Source organism: Schistocerca serialis, chromosome 1, assembly GCF_023864345.2.
Source record: "Schistocerca serialis cubense isolate TAMUIC-IGC-003099 chromosome 1, iqSchSeri2.2, whole genome shotgun sequence".
Taxonomy (NCBI): Eukaryota; Metazoa; Arthropoda; class Insecta; order Orthoptera; family Acrididae; genus Schistocerca; species Schistocerca serialis.
Window position 1 is genome coordinate 1,098,122,401 of NC_064638.1, and position 18,390 is coordinate 1,098,140,790.

Below are 18,390 nucleotides of genomic sequence, written 5' to 3' on the forward strand. Positions count from 1 at the left end.
GACACTGCTGGCCAGTATCAAAAATCTTGAATTTCATCAGTGGGAGTGTTGCTTGTGGCAGAGATGGATGAGGTGGTGCATTGCCATCTCTTTCTTTTTGCTTGTTGTCTTCTGCACAAGTGGTACTTGTGTCATCTGTGGTGGGTTTATCCCCAAAGTCTAGGTTTGAGGCAATGCACAGAGACAGTGGGCCTGATGTGGTGTTAATTTTTTGCACTGTAACATGTATAATCGCTCTTCATAACTCTTTGTTATGCTTGTAGTTCAGACTCCAAATCATGACGGTCATTACATAGTTGTAGGCACGTGTTATATGTCAAGTTTGAAGGGGGTTGTATAGGAATAATCCTCTCTGGAGTTGTATGTGAATGTGCTGGTGGACTGCCAGTGTTACTGGGTACTGACTCTCCACTGCTGGGGTTTGCCTGAAGATGCTTAATGTTAGGTCAGGGGATAGGTGAAATCAATGGATAAAATCTGCATCCAAGATTGGTTCACAAACATCTCTTACCATCAGCTGCAATGGGAAATTCTCTCTAAGGTGCACAGTGTGCCTGATGGTAACAACAAATCTGATGTGAGTGTTATTTGCAATGTGCAATTGGATGAGAGATGTCATATGTTCCATTTGTGGTTGGATATAGTGATCTGAATTGCCTGTGGCAGAACACATAGCATTTGGGTGTTCGCGCAGTGTGGATCAGTTGCATGCACAATCACCGAAACACGAGTAAAACCAACATAGCTGTGATTGCACCCTCTCGATGCTGTGAGGTATATTTTTGTCAACTGTGGGTATGGCAGTCACAGCCAGCTTGACGTCACCACTCTCTAGCAGTCACTTGTGATGTCACTCTCATGAGTGTACACAAATGGTGGGGTCTTAGCATCTCCTCATGATTGTAGCCAACATCACGCAGTAGGAATGTGCTTGAAATGTTTATTATTGTATGTATTATCCAACTATTGCCATTACTGTGAGACTGCAAAAGCCTGTCCAGAAATAGTTTGTTTTTCGTTGGATTATATTTGTGCAAAATTATTTGCATCTGAAGCTGAGGTGTTAATTTAATTAGCCAGAGCACTCAGAGCATTCTGTCTTGCATGAAAGTCAGATTAACTGATTCACAGAGTTGTCTCATAAATTACTTGTCCTAGCTATTACTCTGGTGTCTCCATGAGTTGGAGCAGTGCTGCCTTAGCAGTGTCAGACTTGCCTTTGGCCAGATGTGCTTCTATGACATCATTAGTAATGTGGGCGTGATCCCCTGTGTTGCTTAGTAGCGCCATAAATTTGGAGGTATCATTGATGGATTCTGTAACTGTACAGTGTGAATTTGATGGTCGTGAACTATTTTGCCAGGTGTTCCATTTTAAAGGTTGGTAATTTACACTGGGAACTCAAACATACATGTTCTCTACAGAAGTCCTATTAGGGACATGCTAAAACATTTGTTCTGAGGTCTATGGTGAACAAGATTCCATAGACCATGTATGTACAGTGCAGGTGGAAAATGAAGACTCTTCTTGCATTGGATTGTGAATGGATGCATCTGGTCCATTCCCATTGTAGATGGGCAAGTGAAGCCACATAATGTGTTGTCATACTGAGTTGAATTAGTTGCCCAAATACTTTGTTGATGATGTGAGGCAACATTTGCCTCATCACCAAAGTCACTGAGGACATTGAAATGTGTTCCACACAGTGTACAGAGTCACCATTTTTGTATTGATGGTAAGACACAGTAGATCATCAATTTCAAGTTTCAAAACAACTATAGGCTGATGATGGTGGAAGACAACATTATGTGAGTCATTTTTACTATCACAATTCTCTTTGAATTGTTTGAAATGATGGCAATTGTGGAAGGTTCCTCTGTCAAAGCTAACACTACATCGTAAGGTACACTTGTTGTATCAAAATAGAAGTTGTTGTTCACAGTAGGGTCATCACTCAATTCATTATTTGTAGCAAACTCCAGTTAACTAGAGTCACAAAGATTTTATTCCCTGTGGGCAGGAGTGACTAATATCTCTGTCAAAGAGTTTTATTTATGTGATATTTCACATCAGTGGTGGCAAGGTCACAATGGATTCATTAGTTAGAGAAAAGTGTAAAATGGTGTTTTTGAAAAATCTTGATCTTGACAGATTTCAAATATTCTACAAGGTGACAATTCAGTTGCAGTGGAAATGGACCCTACAATGGTTCAGTGTTTTAGATTTGTTCCAGTTACCTATATAGATGTTGAGGGCTCATTTTCTCATATTAAAAATGTGCTTTTTGACAGGAGACTCTGCAAGACTCCAGAAAATTAAAAAAGAATTTGACTGTCAAGTGCAACCAATAAGCTGGTAAAGCACTGTAGTGAATAGGCTTTCAAGAAACATTTTCCTTTTTCCATCAAGTACAATTAGCATTTTGTTTACAATCTTTAAGTTGCTTTAAAAATATAATGCACACAATGTTAACATAAATATGCTGATTTCATGGCTGAGTAGTGCAATTTATTAAACAAATACACTCCTGGAAATGGAAAAAAGAACACATTGACACCGGTGTGTCAGACCCACCATACTTGCTCCGGACACTGCGAGAGGGCTGTACAAGCAATGATCACACGCACGGCACAGCGGACACACCAGGAACTGCGGTGTTGGCCGTCGAATGGCGCTAGCTGCGCAGCATTTGTGCACCGCCGCCGTCACTGTCAGCCAGTTTGCCGTGGCATACGGAGCTCCAACGCAGTCTTTAACACTGGTAGCATGCCGCGACAGCGTGGACGTGAACCGTATGTGCAGTTGACGGACTTTGAGTGAGGGCGTATAGTGGGCATGCGGGAGGCCGGGTGGACGTACCGCCGAATTGCTCAACACGTGGGGCGTGAGGTCTCCACAGTACATCGATGTTGTCGCCAGTGGTCGGCGGAAGGTGCACGTGCCCGTCGACCTGGGACCGGACCGCAGCGACGCACGGATGCACGCCAAGACCGTAGGATCCTACGCAGTGCCGTAGGGGACCGCACCGCCACTTCCCAGCAAATTAGGGACACTGTTGCTCCTGGGGTATCGGCGAGGACCATTCGCAACCGTCTCCATGAAGCTGGGCTACGGTCCCGCACACCGTTAGGCCGTCTTCTGCTCACGCCCCAACATCGTGCAGCCCGCCTCCAGTGGTGTCGCGACAGGCGTGAATGGAGGGACGAATGGAGACGTGTCATCTTCAGCGATGAGAGTCGCTTCTGCCTTGGTGCCAATGATGGTCGTATGCGTGTTTGGCGCCGTGCAGGTGAGCGCCACAATCAGGACTGCATACGACCGAGGCACACAGGGCCAACACCCGGCATCATGGTGTGGGGAGCGATCTCCTACACTGGCCGTACACCACTGGTGATTGTCGAGGGGACACTGAATAGTGCACGGTACATCCAAACCGTCATCGAACCCATCGTTCTACCATTCCTAGACCGGCAAGGGAACTTGCTGTTCCAACAGGACAATGCACGTCCGCATGTATCCCGTGCCACCCAACATGCTCTAGAAGGTGTAAGTCAACTACCCTGGCCAGCAAGATCTCCGGATCTGTCCCCCATTGAGCATGTTTGGGACTGGATGAAGCGTCGTCTCACGCGGTCTGCATGTCCAGCACGAACGCTGGTCCAACTGAGGCGCCAGGTGGAAATGACATGGCAAGCCGTTCCACAGGACTACATCCAGCATCTCTACGATCGTCTCCATGGGAGAATAGCAGCCTGCATTGCTGCGAAAGGTGGATATACACTGTACTAGTGCCGACATTGTGCATGCTCTGTTGCCTATGTCTATGTGCCTGTGGTTCTGTCAGGGTGATCATGTGAAGTATCTGACCCCAGGAATGTGTCAATAAAGTTTCCCCTTCCTGGGACAATGAATTCACGGTGTTCTTATTTCAATTTCCAGGAGTGTAGAAATAATGTGAGGTTTTTCAACATTGCCTCATATTGCCTATTTTAGCTATTTATAATGCATTTTTGCCTGTCTATTTCAATGATTTATAATGCCTACATATTTGTTCTCTATTGACAATCAACAGAAGCTTCCCTTTAAGCTGTTTCTTCAATGTACCTATAGCTAATAGCAGTGTATTTTGTTTGGAGAAAATTTTATTTTATTTTATTGAAGTACAGGCAGAATATATACAGGATGATATTGTGTAAGATTTCAAGTAATAATCTCTCTTCCTCTTGTTCTCAATGTAATCCAGAAAAATGGCATAGGACAATTCAATCATGTCAATGCTGTGCTGGACTTTGACTCTGGCTGCAGTTTTCCACTGCCACTTTTTGTGCTGTCAAGTGTACATTTGAATGGATATGTGATTATCATTGCTTATTGCACCATGTATGTTTTCTTAACTTCATGAAGCATAGATTAGTTGTCATAACAGTAATTATGATACTTTAGTTGCCAGGACCATTAAGTGTTATATCAAAATAGACAGTATTTATAATTTGTCTGTCAGTAATAAAGTTTTTAGCAAGGTTCACTTTTTAATATTGCAGGAACTTAAAACAGTTATGGATAATTCAGAAGAAGGAGTTATATTCTTCAGTTTCGGATCAAATGTTCAACCTTCTGAAATGCCAAATGACAAATTTAATGTTTTTATGAAAGTTTTCTCAAAACTGAAGCAAACAGTATTATGGAAATGGGATCAAGATGATATGATTGGGAAGCCAAGTAATGTACATCTTGGGAAATGGTTTCCCCAAAATGATATTTTGGGTAATATACCTAACTTAAAAATCACATATGTATAATAATTTTTTATGTTAATTTAAGCATCACAAAGAGACATCAAAAAAAGTTTTGCATCACCTCAGTTCCAAGAGTTCTGGAACCTGTACAGAAAATTGGAATATAATTCAACATAAACATCATTTCCACCCTTTTTATTGCTCATGAAAATCACAAATTGCATGTTGTACCACCATACAGCGAGACCTTCAGAGGTGCTGGTCCAGATTGCTGTACACATCACTACTTCTAATACCCAGTAGCATGTCCTCTTGCGCTGATGAATGCCTGTATTCCTTGTGGCATTTTATCCACAAGTTTATCAAGGCACTGTTGGTCCAGATTGCCCCACTCCTCAACGGCGATTCGGCATGGATCCCTCAGAGTGGTTGGTGGGTCACATTGTCCATAAACAGCCCTTTTCAATCTATCCCAGGCATGTTACTTCCAACTTGGCCTCACCATTCTTTCCCATGTTCCTTCCTCAGAGAACCAGGCTTTCTACATAAGGAAACAAATCCTGACCATATCATCTTACCTGCAGACAAAGGTTCCACCACTATTGCTATGAATCACAGTGACAAACTGGCAGAAGGCCCCTGTGAATTATCCAAGTCCTCCACTTATAAACTCTGCCAGAGTGATCACATTCCAGAAGCCTAACATAACCTCTGCTTAAAGCTGAAGGCCCTTCCCACAACCTCACCCCTAAATTCATTTCCCTTCTTCACCCTATGAAACTCTGTACATCTACCTTCTACATATTCAACAAAATCCACAAACCAACAATCCTGAATGCCCCATTGTTGCTGGTTATTGTGACCCCACTGGAAGAATTTCAGCCCTCACTGAACAACACCTCCAACAAATTGCTCATAATGTAGCCTCTCAGATCAGAGATACCAACCACTTGCTTTGCCAGCTCTCTACAATCCCCACTCATTTACCTCCTGGATCCCTACTTTTCACTGTTGACATGACTTCCCTATGCACCAACATCCCTTGTGCCTATGTTCTTACTGCTATTGAACACTACCTTTTCCAACATCGACTACCTCACACCTCATACACCTAAATCACATCTACTGCTCCTCTGAGGGGAAGGTATACAAACAAATCTGTGGCACAGCCGTGGGCACCTGCATGGCACCCTCACATGCCAACCTGTTTATGGGCCATCTAGAGGAGGCTTCCCTAGCCTCACAAAATGACAAACCCCTTGTCTGGTTCAGGTTCATTGATGATATCATCACAATCAGGAGTCATGGCCAAGATACCCTATCCTCATTCCTCCACAATCTCAGCACCTTCACTTGGTCCTCCTTAACCCAGCATGTCACCTTCCTGGGCGACCATGTCTTCCCCTCTGATGGCTCTATCCACACCTCTGCCCACATTACACCCACCAACCATCCACCAACAGTACCTATATTTCAATAGCTGTCATCCTTTACACACCAAAAGTTCCCTCCTATACAGCCTGGCCACCAGGGACAGAGTATCTGCAGTATGTTGAGGGTCTCACCAAAGCCTTCACATACAGGCACTATCCCCCACTCTCAGTCTGCAAATAGATCTCCCATGCCATTTTCCCCCACACCCCCAAACGCCCTACCACCCCCAAGAATCAGCTACAAAAGAGTGCCCCTTCGTCACTCAGTACCATCCTGGACTTATCAGCTGAACCACATCTTTCTTCAGGGCTTTGGTTACGTACCTTCATGCCCTGAAATGAAGGATTTCCTACCCAAGATCCTTCCCCTAAATTGGAAAACCCAGGTACAAGACCTGCCCATCCAACAGCCCAGCACTTCCCATTCCATTCCTGTCACAGGCTTATCCTATCCAATCAGACGCCAGGCCACCTGTAAAGTGGCTATGTCATATGCTTGATTTCAATGGCTGCTTCACTACCTGAGCTATCTGGATCCTCTGCTCCGCCATCAGTGTGTCAGAACTGTGCAGATGTGAGTCATCCTTATAGTACATTCTCTACTCCCAGCATCATCTCAGCCTCAAACTACAGTAACTTAACTGTCCTAACAACCTCAAACCAACAGCTTCCACCCATTCTGCCCTATCACCTCCCCCTATACTTGTCCCATTCCCCTCTTTGTGTGCCACATTCTGCCAATACATCCACCTGTCTTTCTCCTTTTTTGCTCCTCTTTTTCTAGCCTTTTACCACCCCCCCCCCCCCCCCCGCTCTCCTCATATCCAGGACCAATAGCCTCCCAATGCTGCACCTGTTGGTAGTCTAGTCCCTGCACACTCCTCCTACCCATACCCTGCTACTCCTTCCCCTTCCATGTCCCCTCCAGATGGCTGCTTCCATTCTGTATGAAAATTACTTTCTGGTCCCAGCTGCAGAAGATGGCGGTCATGTGTATGTAAGGCGTGCCTTGTTGTGTGAATGAATGGGTGTGTGTTTTCTTTTCTAATGAAGGTTTTGGCCAAAAGCTGATGTGTAAGTGTCTTTTCATTGTGCCTGTCTGCAACTCAGTGTGACATCTTTATGGTGAGTAGCCATCTGTCTTTTACTTATATTGTTGATATTGCAGCTGAGGTTTCCATTATTTGATTTAGCCAATAATGTTATTTTGTTTTTTACAGGACATAAAAAAGTTGTGTTGTTTATATCACACGGCGGTTTACATAGCCTTCAAGAAGCTGTCTACCATGGAGTTCCAGTTTTAGGAATACCAATATTTGGAGATCAAAATGTGAATTTAATTCGAGCTGAGGCTAAAGGATATGCAGTTAAATTACTGTTCCACAACATTACAGAAGAGTCATTACTATGGGCAATCAGCGAAGTCTTAACACAACAAAAGTAAGTTAGTTTATTCACTTTTATTAGCATGTCGACTATTACTGCTCTATTCAGTGATAAAACACTGCAGTCATTAGGTTATTTCCAGAGGGAAATAAATATTCCTCTGGAGTGACAGAAAATTATTTAGTGCCTCAAAAAATTCACAGGTTATATGTAAGCATTTCTTTACAAGGGTATTTATATTATAAGTAGTGAAGTTTGGGATTTCATCCATGATCAGTCCAGTATTTTGTTCTGTCAATTAAGTCACTTGTTCTTCTAGATATTGTTTGGAACTGCTCATTCAGCAATAACCAGTTATTTCCTTCTTTATGGTAGTAGACGATTTAATCATATTACTTTGCTGACATTGTGATTATTATTAGTAAATTCATACATGGCTTGTCGTTTTACCTGCCCGTATCCTTTGTGTCAAATGTATGTTACAGTATTAGTGTGTTACTGTACCCTCATGGATAGAATGCCATTTCCCTCACCACTGTAGTGACACTGCTCTATTGTATTGTTTCTGTTGCACATGATTAAGCTTAGAGTACATTCATTCAAGGTCACTTCATCCACCTCCTCTTGTGTTACAAGTGCATAATAGTGTTTTGTTGTCATGATAATGCTGTTGTGCCCGGTTTGATATAACTGTGTGCTGAAGTATTTGTCTAAGTTGCGTAGACCGTGATGAGCGTGTTTGCAAGTTATAGACTGCTTAGTGCCTTGTCGATAGGGCTGTGCCTGATAAACAGTGTCCACATCTCAAACTGCAAGCACCCACTGAGTGTTACCCACAGTGACTTATTTGTGGTTTGGCATCTGGCCTTTTTAAGCCAAGGACAGACAGCCTTCCTGTAAATATGCATACACTGAAGGGTATTATCTTAATAATACAGACACCTTCAAGCTGGTATTTAGTTTCACTTTGATACGTGCACCAGATCTAGGTGCATGCGAATAATAATGTCCACGAGGAGAGAAGTAGTGTCGTTTCAGAGACATTTTAAATTACTACATTATAGTATGTAATCTTACTATCTGTTATATGTAGTTTTCTCCAATTTCAGTAAAGAAATCAAAGAACATTTCTGTGTCTTGTTATGTCATTCTGCACACCTAGTCCTATGTGGCTCCTCCTCTATTGACCCCTGGTGAAACCCTGTTCCCGAGCCCATCCACAATCATGGCTGACCGCGATGAGCAGTTGCCAGCCTGACACTCCCCCCACCACACTGGGGCATGTGTACCATGCAGCTTTCCCCAGCCCCCTGCCTTCTTAATGCTCGTGAAGAAAGCAGCATACTGTGATGTGAAACAATCCCTGGTGCACTGCTCCCAGCGGTTTCAACCCCCACCAATGGCCAATGGTTAAACCCCTTCCACCCTCCCTCTCTCCACTCTACAGGGAAAGACGGATGGCTTCCAAGCATCTATGAATCTCTTCACATAGTTCACAGAAGCTGTCACCGTAAAGGTGCACACTTCCCCTCCCACCCCTCAGTCTTCCTCTGCTGCTGTTCACTTGCTTCCATTCAACACACATGAGCCCCTTCTGTGATTCACTTTCACAGAGACAATATTTGCAGGTTAGTCTATCACAAACAATGCAAATCAGTTTGCACTTGCTGTGGCACAGCTTAAACCCTCAGTCATTCACAGAGGCATGTGAAATTATCACCAACCCACTGCAGTTTGGCAAATTCAGTGGCCTACAAGCCCAGCTAAAAGAGTTACTTTCTGCAATGGAATTACATTGCACATGCACATTATTCTCATTGGAGGAATGTGCCTAGATGTGGCCCTCCCAGCTCTCCAGTACTTCCACATACTGGCCAAGCCAGCAGTGTTTCCCGACGCTGCTGGTTGTGACATGGGACATGCATTTTCCTACTGCAGTACACATGGCCTTATCTGTGCAAGATTTTTTTATGGCCACTGCAGTGACCATAATTTCTGACAGAACATTTGAGGCCCTTGGCCCGACACCATAATCACTGCCACACAGCATCGCAGTGCCTGCTTGCGTGATTGTATGTTTGCACAACCTGTATCAACCCCTGCATCCCCAGCCCATGAATGCACCAAAGATATGGCCCAGCTAATAGCTAAGATGGTCAGTGAGAGGGGCATGCTTGCCACTGCCCTTGAGTGCACACACTTGCCCCACCCCACACATTGCCCACCTCCACCCACAGAATCTGTGGCCACCAGCATGCATTCATCTCCAGGCACATCCTGTCCCACCACCCCTGACCTGTTGATGATGGCCAAGGCGTGCATGGTGCCAACAATTATTGATGTTTGGCAGAGCCGCTGCAAACTGCCGTGCACTGTGTGCAAGGGCTAACGGCAACCAGTAGCAGGTGCTCCTGTCCACTCTGCGATACGACAGTGTCTGTTCATGCATGATCATGGGAACCCACCCTCCTCGACCCTTGACACACTACCTCATTGTCACTGATTCAGATCTTTCCGACTATCCCTGCCAGTTGTACTTGCCATTGTCCGTACTCTCCCCTACTCCTCAACTACAGCTGATTGCTCAACGATCACAATCTTCTGCTGCACTTGATCCTTCAAGCTAGGTCTGGGAAGAGAATTTCCAGAGATCTTTATTATAACCAATGTTACGGACCCCATCCTTGCAGATTTTATTTTCCATTACAGCTCCTCTTCGGCTGGCAAATGGCACTGGCCGGAGTGGCTGTGCGGTTCTAGGCGCTACAGTCTGGAACTGGGGAACCGCTATGGTCGCAGGTTCGAATCCTGCTACGGGCACGGATGTGTGTGATGTCCTTAGGTTAGTTAGATTTAGTTAGTTCTAAGTTCTAGGCGACTGATGACCACAGAAGTTAAGTCGCATAGTGCTCAGAGCCATTTGAACCATTTGGCAAATCGCCATGTTGTTAATGCCACCTTCCGCCATTCTGTCCCATGTCAATCCCGCTCCACCATTTTTACTCCTTCAAACAAGTGTCCTATGCCATCCATTTTCGTTGACGTCTTCACGACATTTCCCCCCCTCACCTGTTCCAACCACTCCCTTCCACCATACAAAGAGAGAGCCCCACAGGCCAAGATCTAGGCAGCAATCGCTGCGGAAGTGCTCCGACCTTCCAAGAGCCTATGGGCCTCCACTCTATACCTTGTGCAAAAGAAAGATGACACACGGCGCCCATGCAGAGACTTCCAGGCACTAAATGCCAGGATGGTGCCTATTCGTTACCCCATTCCACTTTTATGATTGTCTGGCGCAACCGTATTTAGCAAAGAAGACTGCACAAAATGTGTACGAGATACCAATGGCCTCCAAGGATACGGAGAAGACGGCCTTATTACACCTTTCGTCCTCATCGAGAGTGTTTTCATGCCATTCCGGCTCCAAAAGCCACCCACAAATGGCAGCGCATCCTTGACAACGTCTTATGTTTCGTTTAGGGGTGTTTCGCATATTTGGACAGTATCCTAATTTACTCACATGACCTAGATGAGCACTGCCACCAAGTTCGGAAGGTATTCTCTCTCCTTCATGTGGTGTGTGTCATTATCAGTCTGGAGAAGTGCATTTACGTTTTCAGAGATCAACTTTCTGGGGTACAGGATATCGTTCGCAGATTCCCGCCCCATAGACGAGAAGGTCCGTGCCGTGTCATAGTTTCCATGCCCCACTACGCACAAGGAAATCTGCATGTTCCTTAGGATTGCAAATTTCTTTAAACGCCATCTGAATGACGCCGTGAGCATGCAAGCGCTGCTCATGACCACATCCATGGCAACTGCACAAAAGGCAACAGGCCCATTCCCTGAACAACACAGATGTCAAGAAGTTTTGAGCAAGTGAAACGCAGCCTCTCACAAGCCGCCCGCTTGGCCCATCTCCACCTGAACGGCCTGCTTGCAGTTGTTACTGACACCAACCAGTCAGCCATAGGTGTAGTCCTGCAGCAACGTCATGAGAGGATGGAACAGCATCTGGCGGTTTTCTCAGCAAAGGTCGCAGAGTCATGGCAGCCTTGGGCCATGTAAGATCACGAGCTCCTTGCTTTGTATGAGGCGATTAGGTATTTCCACCCCTCGGTGAAAGAGCACCATTTCACTGTTTTTACTGCCCACTGCCCACTAAAAACGAGATTATGTCGCTAGGAAAGCATGCAGGTCTCACCCAGCCAATTTTGACAGCATTGCTGGCATTGAAAACCCTAGTTGCTGATTACCTTAGTCAATCGCGCGTCCTTACCTTCAAACACCTGCATGGTCTGACCCATTCTGGCATCCGTGTGTTTACTATGCTCATTCTGGAGCATTTCGTTTGGCCTGGTATCCAGCGTGTCTGCACCAACTGGGCCTCCACCTGAGTCTCTTCCAGTGCTCAAAAGTAGGCAGGCACGTGCATGCCCCCATTGCCTCTTCTCCCCCTGGCTGACTATTTGCCTCTTGCACATACACATGGATCTTGTAGGCCCCCTCCCATCATCCAACAGTCACCAGGAGGTGATTAGTGTCACTGACAGATACCCCTGGTGGCCTGAAGCTATGCCCCTACTTGAAATAACCGTGGACACAGTGACCAAGGCTTTTATAGACATGTGGGTCTCATGTTTTGGGTGCCCTGCCATGTCACCACGGACTGCCATCCATTGGCAGTTCATGTCATGTTTATTAAAGATTCTCATGGAAACGTCTGCCACACTCATCCACTTTATGACAAGCTACCACCCTGCTGTCAGTTGCATGGTGGGGCGGTTTCACTGGTCTTTAAAAGCTGTCCTTACATGCTGCTCTGTAACTTTGTTCGCCACACTGCCTCTAGTCATATTAGGTGGCCCAAAAAGCTGATCTCGGTACATCTGCTGGCTTGGAATTTCACTAACTGACGTGGAATTCTCTCTTCAGTGATTAGTCCCATTTTGAACTGAGACCTGATGACCGGCGAAGATGTGTCTGGAGTTGCCCCCAACAGTGGTGGGATACCAAACTGACTGTCACCTACCATACAGCCTGACAACCAGGAGTGATGGTCGGGGATGCCATTTCTTTTCATAGTAGGACCACTTTGATTGACATCCACGGCACCCTTACAGCACAGCAAGTGTGTCGACGATATTCTATGGACTGTTTTGTTGCCCTTTATGGCAAACCATTCCAGGCTTACATTTCAGCAAGATAAAGCCCACCTGCACACGGCGAGAGTTTCTACTGCTTGTCTTCGAGCTTGCCAAACTATACCTTGGCAGCAAGATCGCAGAATCTCTCCACGGCTGAGAACTTTTGGAGTGTTATAGGCAGGACCCTCCAACCATCTCGAGATTTTGGCGATCTAATGCAGAAACGGGACAGAATTTGGCACGGTATCTCTCAGGAGGACATCCAACAACTCTGTCAATCAGTGCCAAGCCGAATAACAGCTTGCATTAGGGCCAGATGTGGACCAATATTTTTATTAAACTTGCTCAATTTGTGGAACCTTTTCTCTTTAATAAATCATCCAATTTTTCTGAAATTGTAGTAATTTTATTTTGTCTGCACATGTACAATACGTCTACCAATTTCCCACCTATTCGGATAATTCCGTCGTGGTGTGTTATTTTCTTTGCCTTAGAGTGTATTTGACTATACAGCAGTGCATCTGAAAATTTCCAGCAGTAGTTACTTGAGACTCTGAACATGTCTGTGTGAGAATCCTCAGTATTATTGATTTTTATGGGCAGTCAAAAATACTGTAACTATATCCTAGATGAACACTGCAAGGAATTCTGTCTTGAAAAAGAAGTTGGTGCTTACATGTTAAAAAGGCTGGCAAAGAAAACAGGACAAATGGTACTGAGAAATGATTTCAGTCTTGTCAAACATTTTGTTCGTCAATTTGAAAAAGTTACAAAACAATTTTAAGTTGTCACAAATGATCAGCATTGTTTTCTGAATCCATCATACAGACCCACTAGCCTTAAAATATAAGAAATGTACATGAATTACTGGCTATGTGAGCCGGAGGTGATCATATTGTGTAGCCAATGCACCTCATACAATTCAGCCATGTCCTGGGACCGTGTGCTGTTGATTAATGCAATCTGACAACGTTTGTTCTCCTCGGAGCCTCCACGATTGGATACATCATAATGTTATGTATAAATCCAGAACTCATCTGAAAAGACAATGGGGTGCCACTCCTATGTCCAGTGTTGTTTGGCGCACCACTATCAGCTTGCCCCTCTCTGCTGCAATGTCGAGGGAAACTGCACAAATGGTCACCATACTGATGGATCATGGTGCTCCTGATATCAGCGCACTGTCCTTGCCTCAACCAAGTCATTTTCTTAGGTGATCATATATGACATGTTTGTAAGATCCCTCATGGCAGAGTAAACAGTATGTATGTCCTTTAGGACACTACATGGTTGGGGCCATTGAGATCCTGCATGGCGTTGAATGTGGTTCTCATGAACCCATCTATTGGATATTCTCGTGATTGTGTCGGATCCTGATCGATATGAGTAGCAACACAGCAGAATGATCAATAACTGTCTCGACAGACCATGATCGTTGCACTGTTGAATTCTAACATGTGATGGTAGACAGTTCTCCTTCTTACATGAGGGATAATATAATATTCACTCAAACAACATTCAAATACAACTTCTGAATGAGAAACCCGCTCTGTGATCCCTTCATATAAAAGGCAATAACCCAACTTACTGACTTACTCACTGACTCGTCATCGCCCAGCCCAAACCACTATGGATAGAAGCCTGAACTTTGCAGAGGATGTTGATCTTATACTGTAGACCTCGTTTAAGAAGGTATTTTTCGATGTTTCGTCCTCAAGGTGGTGAAATAGGGGATGAAATTCTTTTTTTTAAATATACCTCTATTAAGGCAATCTTGAAGACAGAACTATGAAAATTGGTATTTGGTCTCTCCATCAGAAATTAAAAAAAAAAAAAGATATCAGTGTTTTTGGAAATTCAGTGACTAAGGGGGTAGAATATTGAGCGAAATGTTTTAAAAATAAATCACTATTAAAGAACTATTAAAGCATTTTTAAAGCTACATCTATCAAAATTTGTATTTCACTTTCAGATTAGAAATAAGAAATACCTCTTTCAGTGCTTTTGAAGATTTAAGCCTCTAAGGAAGTAAAATAGGGTACGAAAAGTTTTATGTAATTATTTCATTATGAAAGCATTTTCAAAGCTAGATCTATGAAAATTAGTATTTGACTTCTCTGTAAGGAATGAAGAAATACGTGTTTCATTGTTTTTGGAAATTCAACCCCTATTGGGAGGAAATAAGGGAAAGCTTTTATGGAAATATTTTATTTTGCTAGCATTTTTGAAGCTAAATCTATGAAAATTTGTATTTAGCGTTTGTGTCAAAAATAAAAGATATGTGTTTCACTGTTTTTGGAAATTCAACCCTAGTGGTTTAAAACTTTTATGAAAGTTTTTCATGGTAAAACCATTTTTAAAGCTAAAGTTTTGAAAATTGTTATGAATGAAAGTATTACATTGTAAAAGCGTTTTTAAAGCTAAAGTTTTGAATATTGGTTGGAGTGAAAAAATATGTCTTTCACTGTTTTGGGAAGTTCAATGAATAGGGAGTAGAAATAGGGCATGACTGATTCACTGAGTCGTCATCGCCTAGCCTAAACTGCTAAGATAGATACTTGGAGTTTGGAGAGGGTGTGGACCTTGCACTTTTATACATCGTTTAACAAGGAACTGTTCGAAATTCCCCTCCTAAAGGGGGAAGTAGGGGATGAAAAGCTTTTTGAAAATATGTCATTATTAAGGAAATTTTGAAAGTAGAAGTACGAAAATTGGTATCCGGTTTCTCAGTGAGAAATAGAAAAATATGTGTTTTAGCATTTTTGGAAATTCAGTATTAAGGACGTAAAGCACTAGGTGAAAGTTTTTTAAATAAATCATTATTAAAGAACTCCTAATGCACTTCTAAAGCTACATCTATGAAACTCGTATTTGTCTTCTCAGTTAGAAATTTAAAAAGAAAATTGTGTTTCACTGTTTTTGGAAATTAAGTCTCCTAAGGAAGTAAAATAGGAGATGAAAATTTTATTGAAATTATTTCATTATGAAAGGATTTTCAAAGCTAAAGCGAAAAAATTGTATTTTGCTTCTCAGTTAAGGCCCATTCACACTCTGTCACGTCTTCTCATGTCACGTCCTGTCAAAACATTCCGAAATCCATTTCAAATGGTGGCATCTATGCTAGCCATCACATCACATCACGGCATCATCCAGGTTTCTATGGAAGAAAATTCTGATGGCTGACGTCATCCGTTCGTTGTTTATCACGTGACCCTGCAGCTCATTTCCACCCAATACACGGCCATGTGCACATCTCAATATCTCATTACGTCGTGGTTTTCATGGTTGATATCTGTTGTTTGTTGGTCAGTTTGTTATAAATTGTTTTTTCGTTATTTATTTTGTTAAAAATTATAATTTTATAATAAATGACAAAAGATTAATGAAAGCAATGAGGCTGAATTGTTGTGCTGGCCTCACGAAAAGTGTTGAGAGAAAGATCAACAGCCTCCTGAAGAAAAGTGGTTTGTCGCAGGACACTATCAAAGGCCTTAACACCTATAGTGCTATTCTCCCTGCGTTATATGGCCTTCTGAAGGTACACAAGGAAGGGGTTCCTTTCGATCCTACAGTGAGCAATATTGGCTCTTCAACATATCGCGTAGCCAAACATCTTGCTTCTCTGTTAAGTTCACAAGTTGGTCAGTGTGGACATCAATTAGGAACTCAGTTGATTTCTTACGTCGTTTGGAGGGAATGCGGTTGAATGACTGATATTTTAGTAAGTTTTGATGTGGTCTCTCTCTTCACTCGTGTTCCTCTGATACGTTGCGGTTAATTGAGGTTAGGTTTAGTGTTGAAGTAACTAATCTCTTTTGACATGTGTTGACATCCAGTTACTTTCTATTCAGTGACCGGTATTATGAACAGATAGATGGATTGCGATGGGTAGTCCGTTGTCTCCTGTGTTGCAAATCTGTTTATGGAAGACTTTGAGGAACGTCCATTAGAGTCGGTGCCTTTGAAACCCGCCTGTTTCTTCAGATATTTTGATGATACTTTTGTTGTTGGGCTTCATGGTAGGGAGAATTTGAATGCCTGTTTAGAACATCTGAACTCGATCCACCAGAACATTCGTTTTACAATGGAGGTGGAAAAGGATGGTTTCTTTCCCTTTCTTGACGTTTTGGTTAGGAGGAAGGCTGATGGATCATTGGGACATAGAGTTTACCGGAAACGCACTCACACAGACTTTTACTAAGAGGCTGATAGTTGTCACCATCTAGCTCAGCGTGAAGGGGTACTTCGTACCTTGGTACACAGGGCACATGTCATTTCCGACACTGGAACTTTGCCAGCTGAGTTGCCCCATCTTGAAGCTACATTTCGTCAAAATGGGTATGGTGAAAGACAGATTGCACATGTGTTGCGCTATCGACCACTTTACAATAGGTGATTGATGATAATACTGAGTCGACACCTTAGTCTACTGCCTTTTTGCCCTACATACGAAGCACTTCCAACAAGATCGGTCGTATTTTACGGGATACGATGCGAAATGTGTTTTCCGACCTCCATTTAAAATTAGAGTGCTTTTGGGTTCCGTTAAGGATGATCTTGGTTTGCGTAAGGCGGGTGTATATCGCATTCCTTGTAGCTGTGGCATGGCATATATTGGTCAGACTATCAGGGCCGTGTAGAACCGATGTATTGAGCATAAATGGCATACACAATTACAGCAGCCAAGTAGATCTGATATATGTGGACATTGTTTGGATACTGGTCACCCTATGTCATATAACAATACCGAGACACAGGCATGCACGTCCAGTTATTGGGGCAGTGTTATTAAGGAGGCTGTTGAGATTGAATTAGCGAGCAACCTTGTAAACAGAGATGGAGGTTTTTGCTTAAACTCTGCTTGGAATCCTGATCACTCCCTTGTCAAAAAACAGAGGGAAAGAGTCAATGTTACCTCACTAGCTAGTTCATAGTCTTTCACTATCGATACCTCTGACTTTGGTCATCTTTGGTGGCACTAGCGTTCAGTGTGTGTGTATTATCTTTCCTGAATTACTACAAGAATCGAGGTTTTAAATTTGCCTGTTCATCGTTTGTCCGTTGCAGTTTGTGCCTTGAAAATGGTGGGGTGTACTCCCGCCGAAATGTCGGCGGCAGCCGTAAACATTACCTGGCTGAGTTCCTGGAAGTTGTTTGCAAATTGTATACGCCAGGAGGAACTCAGGTGTCATGATTCTTATAGTTAATATCATTGAATAATTATTTAGTAATGCACTATTAAACCATTAATTATGATCATAGGTGACGTTAGAAATTATGAGAATAAATCATTTTCGGAATATGAGAAAATATTAAATCATCTTTCAAAGTAATGTTAAATACAGTAAAATCTGCATTCTTATAACTATTGGTATAGTCCTGCCCTGGGAGTGGATCAGGGTGACAGATAATATGTCCTGATTTGAGATAGCATTCTCTTTATTACAAGAATAATGTCAATACAAGAACACATTTGTGCAAGAGCCAGCCATAGAACCAACAAAGCACACTCACAGTTCCGAAGATTGCCTGCAAGAGACCACAGTCGATAGTCAGCGAGGTTAATACATCACGGCGTCCTGACAAAGAACCTCCCTTCCCAATAGTGCAGAGCATTGGGTGGGCGAGGTGACTACCATGATATGACGATGGAGAAACCATATGAGACGTGATCAGCAGGAGAGGCAT

At 43.3% G+C, this 18,390-nt stretch overlaps 2 protein-coding genes across 3 annotated transcripts in view; both read left to right on the plus strand.

Moving 5' to 3' along the window:
• The window catches only part of LOC126416328 (UDP-glucosyltransferase 2-like), a 348,774-nt gene that overhangs the window by 59,113 nt on the left and 271,271 nt on the right, over positions 1-18,390 (plus strand). The window contains exon 4 of one of the 2 annotated variants that reach the window (XM_050084014.1): positions 4,542-4,764. The exons of the other annotated variant lie outside the window; for it this stretch is intronic. Within the exon in view, the coding sequence (XP_049939971.1) occupies positions 4,542-4,764 (223 nt within the window). The remainder of the gene's footprint in view (positions 1-4,541; positions 4,765-18,390) is intronic. 2 annotated transcript variants of the gene reach the window in all.
• LOC126416372 (UDP-glucuronosyltransferase 2C1-like) overlaps positions 10,335-18,390 on the plus strand; it is a 279,400-nt gene continuing 271,344 nt past the window's right edge. The window contains exon 1 of the mRNA XM_050084053.1: positions 10,335-10,397. Coding sequence (XP_049940010.1) covers positions 10,345-10,397 — 53 coding nt within the window. The 5' untranslated portion in view covers positions 10,335-10,344. The remainder of the gene's footprint in view (positions 10,398-18,390) is intronic.